The 12,675-nt window shown below is 40.2% G+C and overlaps 1 protein-coding gene across 1 annotated transcript in view; it reads left to right on the plus strand.

The window, feature by feature from the left end:
• The first annotated feature begins 1,046 nt into the window (after positions 1 to 1,046).
• The window catches only part of POU2AF2 (POU class 2 homeobox associating factor 2), a 28,172-nt gene continuing 16,543 nt past the window's right edge, over positions 1,047 to 12,675 (plus strand). Inside the window, exon 1 of the mRNA XM_074401916.1 lies at positions 1,047 to 1,199. Coding sequence (XP_074258017.1) covers positions 1,047 to 1,199 — 153 coding nt within the window. The remainder of the gene's footprint in view (positions 1,200 to 12,675) is intronic.

Here is a 12,675-nt window from a genome sequence, read left to right on the forward strand (position 1 = left end):
TAATTTTAATTAAATGGAAGTTGTCTAACCTACTACAGAACAACAATTATAGAGGTAGAAAACATCTTAAAATTCCTCCAGTGAACCTGCTAATTGAATGCATAAATGCTTTTTAGAATAGGCCAACCAAAAGGTTCTCTTATTGTTTCTTCATCATCCTCAGTAACGAGGCTCTCACTATCCCTAGAAGCAATGCTGTAAATTTTAGAACCTTAAGGAAACGTTTTTCTCTATAGTCTGTTATCTTTCTGTAATTCCCTCATGGTGAAAACGGCAAATTTTTCTGGTTGTTGATGTTACAAACTGACCTAAGTCTGGATTCCAGTTCTATTGCTTAGAAGCTGTGAGGCCTTGAAAATAACTTAGTCCCAGACCTCAGTTTCCTCATCTATAAAACAGATCAAATGAAGTAATACATGTAAATTACCAAGCACTATAACATCTTCAATAAGTGAAGATAGTAAGCGCTCATTAAATATTCATTAAATGAATGAATGACTCTTTATTTGCCATTGGCCTTATTTCAAAGCAGTAACCCCTTGTGTTGAATCACTGATTTTCAAAAACAAAACATATTTATTTAGTGCAGTAAACCAATAACAAACAACTTTCTTCTTAGGAACATACTCTTCTTAAAACTTCTGTTGACCTGCTCACTGTCGTCAGGTAGAATAGGGCAGGAATACTGTTACTCTGTAACCTGAATTGTACAAATCTAACTTCTACCTTATGTATTTAGAAGCATCATTTCAAGTTGCATCTAATCTTTAGTCTTCTGATTAAAGTATAAGTTGTAAATCTTGCCTGAGTTAATCTTGACAAGTCAGAGTATAAGAAAAGCATTTGAAGAGCTGTTGTGTAGATGATGGAATGGTGTTTCTTTCACTTAGTAGAGCTTAGATGAGTCTCTATCAAAAAATAGGAGACAGGGCTCTATTGAAGCCACTCTATCAAAGCCATTTCAAATCCAAGAATTCTATCATTCTAACAATAAAACGACATCACTATGACCAGCCCCTAAATATGTCCTTTGGGAGGTTAACCTAATGACTCCACCCACATTCCTTATAACTATCCCATCTGCTTCAGTCCCAGGAGACTACAGCAAACGAGTGTATCAAGGCGTGAGAGTGAAGCACACAGTCAAAGATCTCTTGGCAGAAAAACGATCCAGACAAACAAGTAACGCAAGACTTAATGTAAGTCCCAATTTAATACCTTCGGAAGTGCTTGTAGGTTCTCTCTCCTCCGCTTTTATCCACACACCAATCCCCCGCTTCCTGGGTCCGATATTCTCAAAACAAAGCCTTCCTTTAACTGGCACACAGTATAGAATTACACCATGATGGACAAGCCTTCTCTCACTTAGCGGTGCCAGCATTTGCACCTTAACTTACACTCCTTCTACTTCAATCTCATCCTCATCTATTTTATGTTGGTTTTCATGCCCTTTTTGAAAGAGTTTTCATGTCTCTATTCATCTGCTATTGACTATGTGCCCTTGTAAACAGAATTAACATTCCCTCATAACTGGATGTCACAGAAATCACATAAATTACAGTCAATAAATGCACTCCTCCTGACTGAGGAGCCTGGTGGAATGGAGGAACACCAGTAGAGAGGGGCCCTGGCCCTTGCTGGGAACCAGCCATGTGGCCCTGGAAAAGTCACTTTACTCCCCTGGGCCCAGTATGAAATGAGTTAGGCAAAATAATCTCCAGGGTCCCTTGCAGCTATAAATATCTCTCACTGTCATTAAATTTATGGCATATCTGTTAGCAGCCAGCAAGCACTCCAGGAACTCTGTGATTTTACTGGCTGGTTACTGTGGTTCATGGCAATTAAAAGATGGTGTGTCCTGACTTTTTCATTTCTTGTTTGATGGGAATAATACTCACCTTCATCCACTTGTTATTCAAAACCCAACAGAGATAACTTTCAAAAATCTTCTCCGTAACATGCAAAATCAGATTTCAAAATCCTAGTAGGAGATGTTCTTAGTTTAAAATCTTTTTTTATTATTATCGTTATACTTTAAGTTCTAGGGTACATGTGCAGAACATGCAGGTTTGTTACATAGGTATACACATTCCACGATGGTTTGCTGCATCCATCACCCCATCATCTACATTATATATATATATATCTCCCAATGTTATCCCTCCCCTAGAACCAGACCTCCAAAAATGATTCTAGAATGGTAATATCATTTGGCTACCAAGATTAACATATAAACACCTATTCTATCAAGTAAAACATAATCACATGAATGTCATGCATCTGTTGGAACCTTCTGGGTGAAGGTCATGAGAGCAGATGACCAGAAATAAATGAGGCAATCATGTCCAGTGCCTAGTGCAGGGGCTGATACGTAGCAGGTACTGGTTCTTCCAGCCTATCTGCTGAAAATGTTGGCACTGTGTTCAACTCTCCTCCAGAATCAAACTCCTGAGACATGTTTCAAGTGAACGTTCAATTTCCTCCCATCCAAGAACACCTTTTATTGTATATTTTATGTTATCTTTCTTTTTTTTTTTTTTTTTTTTTTTTTTTTTTTTTTTTTGAGACCGAGTCTTACACGGTTACCCAGGCTGGTATGTAACCACCACTTCACAGGCTCAAGTGATTCTTCTCCCTCTGCTTCCCAAGTAGCTGGGATTACCAGAGCCTACCACCACACCTTTTTTTTGAGACAGGGTTTCACTACGTTGGCCAGGCTGGTGTTGAACTCATGACGTAGTGATCCACCCACCTCAGCCTCCCAAAATGCTGGGGTTACAGGCATAAGCCACTGTGCCCGGCAGTTATCTTTTTTTTTAAGCCACCTCCTCTCTTCTAGTTCAACAAATGGAGCTTAGCTGCTATGGAGAAATCTGAATAATTGGCTCCTTGTCTGCTCCTAGTTCAGCACTTCTCACAGTGCCTGCTCAGAATCATCTGGGGTATGTGTTAAAAATATCAATACAGATAGTCATCCGTTCTTGAGAACCTGTTTCTGTCCCTGTTGCAAATGCAACCCAGTAAGCAAGAATCATGGAACATATTATCAGAGATACTGTGGGGCCCTGATTCCGTGACTGATAACGACCACCTTCTTTTTTTAATACCAATGCACTAGGACACAATGATTCTCCTATCTCAAGTAAGTTCAGATAGAGAATTCATTCATTAGACATGCTCAAAATTTGCAGCTGACAGCATGAGTAATGACCAGTCAGAGACCCTACCATGTGGTTTACCGTAAGCACATTGTGGGAGGTTGAAAAATGGAGCCCCAAGGATCCCATGTCAAATCCCCAGATCCAGTGAATTCTGCTTTATATGGCAGAATTTGTGGTTAAGTGAAGTATCTTTAGAAGAGGCCCTTACCCTGCGTTATTCAGGTGAGTTCTCGGTATAATCGCACGTGTCAAGTATCCGCCCTCACAAGGGGAATTTTGAGAGAGAAACACACACACAGAGAAGATACACAAAAGAGGAGGACGCAATGTGACCACTTAGGCAGAGATTGCAGTGATAAGGCCGCAGTCAAGGAGTATCTACCAGCAGCCACCAGAAGCTTGAAAAGGCAAAGGCAAATCCTCCCCTAGAGTCTGATGGGCACACAGCCCTGCCAACACCTCGATTTTGGACTTCTCGCCTCCAGAATTATGAGAGAATCAACGTTGCTAGTTTTAAACCACGCCGTTTGCAATAATTTGTTACAGTAGTCCTAGAAAACTAATACGCACATATTCTGAAAACTACGTCCCCCTGGATAGGCATACTTCAGGAAGTATCTGTTTGATGCCCAAATTGCTGCTGTTTTATTTGTGACAACACTCCGATAAATTTACACAAGACTCTGTTGATCTATCTTTACCCCAGTTTCCCTCATGAACATCTGGTTTTGATAGCATGAAATGTTTTTCACATCTTTACAGTAGAAACAAGAAAAAATATCCCTTGCGTCAAAAGAGACTTTCACCAAAGACTAGAAATTAAAACCACTTCTATACATTTTAGCTATAATTCTGTGGTTTCACAACTATTGCTATGTATATTTTTAAATAATGGCTTTTCTTTCTTTCTCAAGTTTTTCTGTTATTCTTTGCCACACTACTAGATCTTCTAGCAGAATATATAAACGTGAGCCATTTACCATCATCTAGTACCAAATACACACACACACACACACACACACACACTCACAATTACCTTCTGATTGCTGCATTTTTTCTAACTACACGATCTCAACTGAGTTCCATAAAAGCTAATCATCGAACTATTTTCAAAAAACATCATAAAATTCAATAACCTCTTTATTATCTGTAGAAAAGAAAGCAATAAGCCTAATAGCCACAGTTTTTCAGTTTTGTTTTGAAAGTCAGTGAGTGATTTTCAGACCATTGTTTCTTTTAATTAAGTTTTTCTTAAGCTATCTTATGAATTCATTTAAAATTGCTGCATATAAATCAGCTGGCATGAGGGGGGGAAATTATAAAAGTTGCTGTGTAGGAAAAGGAAATCAGGTTGGAATTGAAACTGTGGGGGAGACGGGGAAATGCTGTGTAGTGTAGGGGAGGTTAAGACTGACCCCAGGAATCAGGGTTTGATGTTCGATTTATTTTGTTGATTTATGGACAAAGTAACAGCTCTCCTGCTCTGCTCATTCATCAAAATACTACAGCCAGGAACAATAAGAAAACAGAAATGAAAGTTCCTTGAAGTTAATATCGTACATAAACCTGAGGAAAAATAAATGAAGATTTCTGATTCTGTTTTTAGAAGCTCTGAATTCAAGAAAATGTTGAGGAGAAATGTCCCAAGGGGGAAATATATTTGGATTAAATGGCCTTGGTTTTTACATGCTCTATATACAGAAACCAAAAGTGGACTATTTCCACACAGCGTGATTCTTGCATGCCAATCTCAAGTGTTTGCTTTTTAAATCGGAATTAGTTGCATTTATTTTCTTTCTATCCTAAATTCTTACATTTAAATTAGCTGCTAAAATCTCTCCATCAAGGGCATACAGGATAAGGCCACATTGTCAGTTGGGTTTCTCGGTCAATAATCTTTCCTGATTATTTTGGAGGGTTAATATTATAAGCAATGGAAAGAAGTATGACAATAGTATGTATTTGATGGAAAATTTTGGAGGAACAGAAGGTGAATAGGCACCACTGGGGTTTTTACGACACAGAATAATTGCCATAAAGGTGGACATACCCTAACTATAGAACAGATGTGCATTGTCTATCTTGGTCCCTAAAACCGTCTGTCCTTCCAGCAGGGCTGCTAGCTGGATGTTTGTTTAGTTACATATTCATCTGCTGCTTTGCTCCACCAATCACATGCACAATTCAGTTACCACCAAGTGTAAACATTGTGATGGCCAAATCTGTGATTTGCATCTGGATTTCTTTTGAAGTATTAGGAGGAAAAAATACACACAATTGGAAGCCATATATTCTATCATCCCAAAGTTTCTTTGATTTCCCTGAAACTTTTGGTAACCCATCTCTCCAGCACCAGAAGAGAAACTGCTCCTTCTTCAATCTGTTTGAACCCCTCCTTCTGGCTACAAGTGATCTTGGGTAATTCCCTTCTCCTCTCTGATCCTCAGTGTCCCTGCCCATAAAAGCAGAGTTGGGCCATATATCTAAGATTTCTCTAGTTTCTGTGTTCATTTTTTTCAAATAAATATTACTGTGTATAATTAATGTTTGCAGCATTACTTTATGGGATACATATAGATAGTAAAATTGCCACTATAGTGAAGTAAATTAATATATCCTTTATCTCATCAGCCTTGATTTATGTATACTGTACAAGTGTGACCAAAATTTTATTATTTCCAAGTGGTCTGGTTTATTTCATTTCAACCTCAAGTGTTTGCTTTTCTAATCATTATTACTTACTATTATTCAGTTACTTTTTGCTGCAAAATCTACTAAAAATACTTATTTAACAAAAATCCCTAACACAATTCAACTTTATTAACTATAGCCCTCATGTTGTACATTGTATCTCTAGACTTGTTCATTCTACGTATCAGCTACTTTGTATCTTCTGAGCTACATCTCAGTATTCACTTTTAGGACTTAAATTTTTAAATATTTATTCCATTTATTTATCTCTCTTATTTTCATTAGTCATACTTCAAATATTTCCATTTCCTTAAACATTTAAATCCTAACCTCACTGTTTAGGATTTAAAACAGACCTGAGTCTCAGACAACTAGCTCTTACCCAATTTGAAGCACCGTTGAGCTGATGTTTCAGATTACTCTGTTACCTGGAATCCTACAGCACTTAGCTTTACTGAAGTTCACATTCTAAGACATAGAAAACGCAGCATAGTGAAGAGTCTGGGCTCTAGATCCAGATGACCTGAATTCAGATCCCAGCTCTGCCATTTGCCATCTGTGTGGCAACAATAAAGTTATTTAACCTTGCTGCTAAAGGAAGATAATATAACATCTACCTTGCAAAGTTGTCATAAGGATTACATTTAATATTTGCCAAGCACTTGACACATATTGGTGCTCAGTCAATGCCATTGCTATTAAACACTCAACTACATATGAGGAATGATGCTCGTTAGAATTCCAGGCATTATAAGAAATTCATTGCCCTTAAGAAATATACAGTTCAGTTGCGGGGAAAGAAATTATAAGTGATTAAAAATAAAAAATGGCTTTGTTCCGGGTGTCAAAAGAGTGAGTGTGACCATCAGTAAACATGAGGGAGGTTCAGAGGAGAGAGAGCAAAGCATGGAGCAGGTGTGTAGAAAAAGACTTCTTGGGCTGGACACGGTGGCTCACACCTGTAATCCCAGCACTGTGGGAGGCTGAGACAGGCAGATCACTTGAGATCAGGAGTTCGAGACCAACCTGTCCAACATGGTGAAACCCCATCTCTACTAATAATACAAAAATTAGCCAGGCATGGTAGCACATGCCTGTTATCCCAGCTATTCAGGAGGCCAAGGCACAAGAATCGCCTGAACCCGGGAGGCAGAGGTTGCAGTGAGCCAAGATTGTGCCACTGCACTCCAGACTGTGTGACAGAGCAACACTCCATCTCAAAAAAGAAAAAAAGAGGCCAGATATAGTGGCTCACACCTGTAATCTCAGCACTTTGGGAGGTTGAGGAGGATGGATGATGAGGTCAGGAGTTTTGAGACCAGCCTGGCCAACATAGTGAAACCCCATCTCTACTAAAAATACAAAAAAAAATCAGCTGGGTGTGGTGGCACATGCCTATAGTTCCAGCTACTTGGAAGGCTAAAACAGGAAAATAGCTTGAACCTGGGAGGCGGAGGTTGCAGTGAGCTGAGATCATCCACTGCACTCCAGCCCAGTAAACAGTGCGAGACTCCGTCTCAAAAAAAAAGAAAAAAAAAAAAAGACTTCTTGGAGGAAAGTATGCCTCAAGCTGAGCTTTGAAGGAAGAAAATGACTCAGGTGAGCAGTGAGCAGGAGTAGAGTCCAGGCAGAACACACAGGAAGGGCAAAGGCGCAGGGGAAAGGAAGCATTCTGCCTGTGACATACAGGGGGTGGACCAAATTTGTCTGCAGGGTAGAGAAGTGAAAGAGAAGGTTGGGAGGCTGCATAATCCTTCAAAATTCAGTTCTAGTCTTGCTGTTAAGGTCTCCCCAACACTCCATTTTGCTCCCAAAGCCTCCAGCATACTTTTCTGCTAAAATACTCGTTACATTGCACTGTCACTTCTTCTCTTACATCTGTTCTCCAACTGGCTCACGTCTTGCAATTTCTGTTTGTTCCTTTTGGAGCCTCCAGACCAAGATGAATAACAGTGTGATAAAGTGGTTAAATGCCTGAATATCGGAGTCACAGACGGAGGTTCTGACTCTTGTGTGTGAAACTGATCTCACGTCTCTGGGCCTCAGTTTTCTGCTATGTAAATGGGAACAGTGAAAGTTACTGTGAAAGATGTTGTGAGAGTGAAATTTGCTAATGTCTATAAAGCAGCTGGTATAGCACATGGTATGTTGTAAATGCTCAGCAAATGGCAGCTTTTATGGTTTTTACAGTATCTGGCACATGGCGGTACTTGATAAATGTCACAGCAAAGGTGTGCCACGCTAAGGTAGATAGGTACCGGATTACAGGGAGCTCTGGATAGCAGCCTAGGAAGTTTGATCCTCCTGTTCTCACTACTACTAATTATAATATAATGTAAATAAGTGAAGCCATTAGAAAGGTCACTGGGTAACTTTTGTAGGTTTGAAAACTTTATTCCTAGGAATGAATGAAACAACACAACAGTGGAAGTAGTAATTACCTACTTGAATGACATGCTGACTGAGCTCTGCCACTATCCTCCATTCTTACAGTCAAGATGGCTAGAGTTGAAACTCCAACCTGGTGCACTGAATTAAGATAATTTCAACTACTCCCATTTTGTAGTCCTAAATATCCAAAAACCCAACCAGTCTTGGATAACAAACCTGTAATTAAACTTATCCATCATGAACTGCCATTTAAAAAAGAAAAAAAAAACAGCTTCAAATGGCAAGAAGAAAGAAATAGAAGTCTGAATATTTTGATCAGGATTTACCACCAGTTTGCTGACCTAACAAGGGATATGACTTTCTGAAGCCTACATTTCCTGAATTTAAAAGAATCTTCAGAGTGGTGCCGATGGGAGAGGGTCAGCATTTGGCGTTCTCTGTATGTTCCCCCTGCTGGGTGCAGCTGTTTCTCCTCCTGACTCAGTAGATTTTCCCAGACCTCAGAACGTGTTCCACCTACTGGCACCTCTACCCCCAACCTCCAAGGCCAAGCTGAACCCCCTCTGTATTCTGAGAAAGATAAATTCCTTCTTTTCTAGTTCAACTAGAGTTTTGCAGTCTGAGCTAGCCAGGTATAGGGAATAGGTAAATCACATAAAGCACGAGAATGATTATGTAGTCTACAAAAGTTCTGATGCTAACATTAATATTGGGTTAAAGATGGGCATGAGGGTACCATTGAGTTGATGTTTAGGCCTGAGTCCCCTTCCCACCCGCTCATTTCTCCCTAGGATAAATAATAACAATAACTATCACTTACTGCTGGGCTCTGAACAGAAACTTTACAAATAATTTCATTTATCTATTTTAAAATATATTTCATTTATCAACACAAGCACAACAGCTTTCAGAGGGTGGTACCCATATCTATTTTTCAGATGAGAAAAATAAGAATCGGGTAGAAAGTAGTGGGGCTTAGATTTGGAACTAGGTTTGTGGGCCTCCAGGTCTTCACTTCACCTGCCCTATTGCCCTCTTACATTATGATTCCAGCCCAAAGATGGGTGAGCTTTGGAGTGGTCGCTTTGCTTCAGGCCCTCCTGCTCAGCTCTCATGTCACCCTCCAGATCTCATGTGTGATATGTGGCCCCAATTATGACTTTTGCTCCCTCTCAGGAACACATGTGTCTACCCACTTGCCTCTGCAGTGTGTCTGTAGACTGTTCAAGAGATGATGCCAAACCCAGCCCAAACCAGTACCAGGGCCTTTTTGTCCTATGATACTCTAGATACTGTGATACTCTAGACATCTTAGAAACCAGTAGACCCAAGAAGTTTTCTTTTTTTTTTTTTTTTTTTTTTTTTGAGACGGAGTTTCGCTCTTGCTACCCAGGCTGGAGTGCAATGGCGCGATCTCGGCTCACCGCGACCTCCGCCTCCTGGGCTCAGGCAATTCTCCTGCCTCAGCCTCCTGAGTAGCTGGGATTACAGGCACACACCACCATGCCCAGCTAATTTTTTGTATTTTTAGTAGAGATGGGGTTTCACCATATTGACCAGGATGGTCTCGATCTCTTGACCTCGTGATCCACCCGCCTCGGCCTCCCAAAGTGCTGGGATTACAGGCTTGAGCCACCGAGCCCGGCCAAACCCAAGAAGTTTTCAATTTCCTTGTAGAATTTATCTCCAGTTCCATTCCAGAACCTGCTTTCTGTCCCAGAAATAGCTGCACCCAGTGGGGGGAATACTTGGAGAACACTGAATATAGTCCCTCTTGGTCATTCCCCATCACTCCTAGACCCCCTGGCCTCATGGGGTCTCCATGGCACCTGGCCCCCTCTGTATAAGAGGAAATCACTTCCTGAATCATAGTCAGAGTGTGCAATACTGACCTTGCAGAAACCTTTTTTCTGTTCTGTAGAGATCGCTGGGGCCCCCTCATGCAACCCATTTCTCTCTGAGCTTTTCTTCTTACTCAAAGTTTACTCCCCTGGCATGTCTTTGGATTTCTTCTCTGAATATTGCCAAGTTATTTGAGAGGCTGGTATCTGTGGCTCCCTCACAGGACTGGATGCAGAATGCCACTTCCTCCACTTTAGAAGACAGAGACCCTATGAGCCCCCTTTTGAGAGCTGGAAGAGATTCCTGAGCCCAGTGAAACACAGACTTTGCCAGCTCAATTGACCTACTGTCTATGTTTAACCACCCCTTCAGTGCTCTCCTAACCCCCGAGGTGTCTGGAATTCTCTCATAGTTGTACACACTGTGGAACCTTACACATATTCTTAATAAATATAATAGCTAATAAGGAAAGGGGAGAATAATTTCCTTATGGCTTTACCTTCTTATGAAAGTATGAGAAAAGATGGGGAGAGGAAGACCACCAATGCTCTCATTTCCTAGATACTAAGCCGGTTTTTAGTATTCCGTGCCAGAAACAGACAGAACCCTTAACTAACATAGAAATCTAACACCGTGCTACTTCTCTTTGGCATTCTAATGATGGTGCTAAACAACAAGAAAAGGGCAAAAAAAGAAGTCGAATACAAGTAAGAGCAAAAACTGGTACACAGGGCTTCACATTAAGGAGCTGGTCATATGTAAATCCAAGGAAGAAATAGCCTCTGCAGCCATCAGCATATTGTCACATCTGAGAACATAACACATGGATGGTATACTGAATCTGTGGTTAGAAAAAAGGTAAGGTTTGGACCGAGGCATCCCAAGCGCTGCAGGCATGAGTGCAAAACAGTAGGCAGCACTGCAATTACAGGAAATACTCACGCTCTTCTCTGATTCCTTAACATTTACCATAGAAATTATTTTCACCTCTTCAACCCATAACCTGAACTTACCCTACAACGTGTTTTGATTTTAGTAAGATTGTCATGTTTGCCTGGGCACAACAAATGGGCATCAGGTGCCCCAGTGTGTGTTTTCTTACTTTATTATTGCTTTTTCTTTTTCTTTCTTTCTTTCTTTCTTTCTTTTTTTTTTTTTTTTTTTTTTTTTTTTTTTTTTTTTTTTTTGGTGAGACGGAGTCTCGCTCTGTCACCCAGGTTGGAGTGCAGTGGCACAATCTCGGCTCACTGCAACCTCCGCCTCCTGAGTTCAAGCAGTTCTCCTGTCTCAGTCTCCCAACTAGCTGAGACTACAGGCACACACCATCACATCCAGCTAAATTTTTTGTATTTTTAGTAGAGATAGGGTTTCACCATATTGGTCAAGCTGGTCTTGAACTCCTGACCTCAGATGATTCACCAGCCTCAGCCTCCCAAAGTGCTGGGATTACAGGCATGAGCCACTGCGCCCAGTCTGCTTTTTCTTTTTATCTTCTCTTAGCTTTTTATTTCTTTCCATATTTATTTTTCTTAAATTTTTAGAAATACCTGTCGTTCTCTTTGTGTTTGACTGCTAAAGCTCTTAAGAAACCTGCAACTTTTCTTTAATAAATATATCTTATTTACCCTTGCTACTTTTTCATGAAGGCCAGCAGAAGAATCCATTTCTCATTTCAAATTGTGCAAGGTTATTGATAAAGGGAATCAGTGTTCACCCTGGGAACGTCTCCCTGTATTTTCTGCTCAGTGGCCTAGCACGGTGTTTTGCATATTGCTTGTTAACATGGCCAGCTAACCTCTTCCGTGAGCCTACAAAGAATTAAAGAAGAAGAAAAAGAAAGAAAACGTTTTCTGAGCAGGCAGTGCCTAGTAAACTCAACACCAATGTTTGAATACAGAGGTACACACTATATTCTTGGCATTCATTTGAATGAATGCTTTACTAAGGCTTTCTAAATGGTCCATTGTCTGACTTTAATTACCCCACTGTCCTGCCCTGTTTAGAGATCTGAACCACATTCCCAGTGCTTTCCATGTTCCACACCCAACCACCTGCACCTTCACAATCACAAAAATTTTAAAAATAATAATAAAGGCAAACCTTTTGCAAGCAACTTATTTTTTCAGCTGCTTTATTGGTTTTGCAGATTTTTTTAAATGTCATAAAATTTAAAATAATTCCTGGTGGTGAATTATTTCATGCAGCTTGCAAAAATAATCAGGTTTTACAGTGCAACAGCCGTGGCAAGTCCATCTGGCAGAACTGAAGTTCTGCAGATTCTGTCCTGACCAAAGTGCATCTCAGTGACTCCTGTTGTTCTAACTTTGCTACAAAAATACAAATAGCATTCCAAAGACATGCCAAGATCCAGGGGTAAAAAATGTGTTTCACTTTGTAACTTAGGCAACAGAAATCACTTTCTCACAGAGACAGCCTGGACATCATTTTGTGCCAAGAAGGAGAGTTTTAACAGTAAAATTTTAAGAAACTATCTGAAAATGGGGATTCTGCAACCATCTAAGCTTTCTAAATGACATAAAGTAGTTTATATCCCAGCAGTTGAAGACACCTGACATCACGGTTTTCAAAA

This window comes from Saimiri boliviensis, chromosome 6 (assembly GCF_048565385.1).
Source record: "Saimiri boliviensis isolate mSaiBol1 chromosome 6, mSaiBol1.pri, whole genome shotgun sequence".
Taxonomy (NCBI): domain Eukaryota; kingdom Metazoa; phylum Chordata; class Mammalia; order Primates; family Cebidae; genus Saimiri; species Saimiri boliviensis.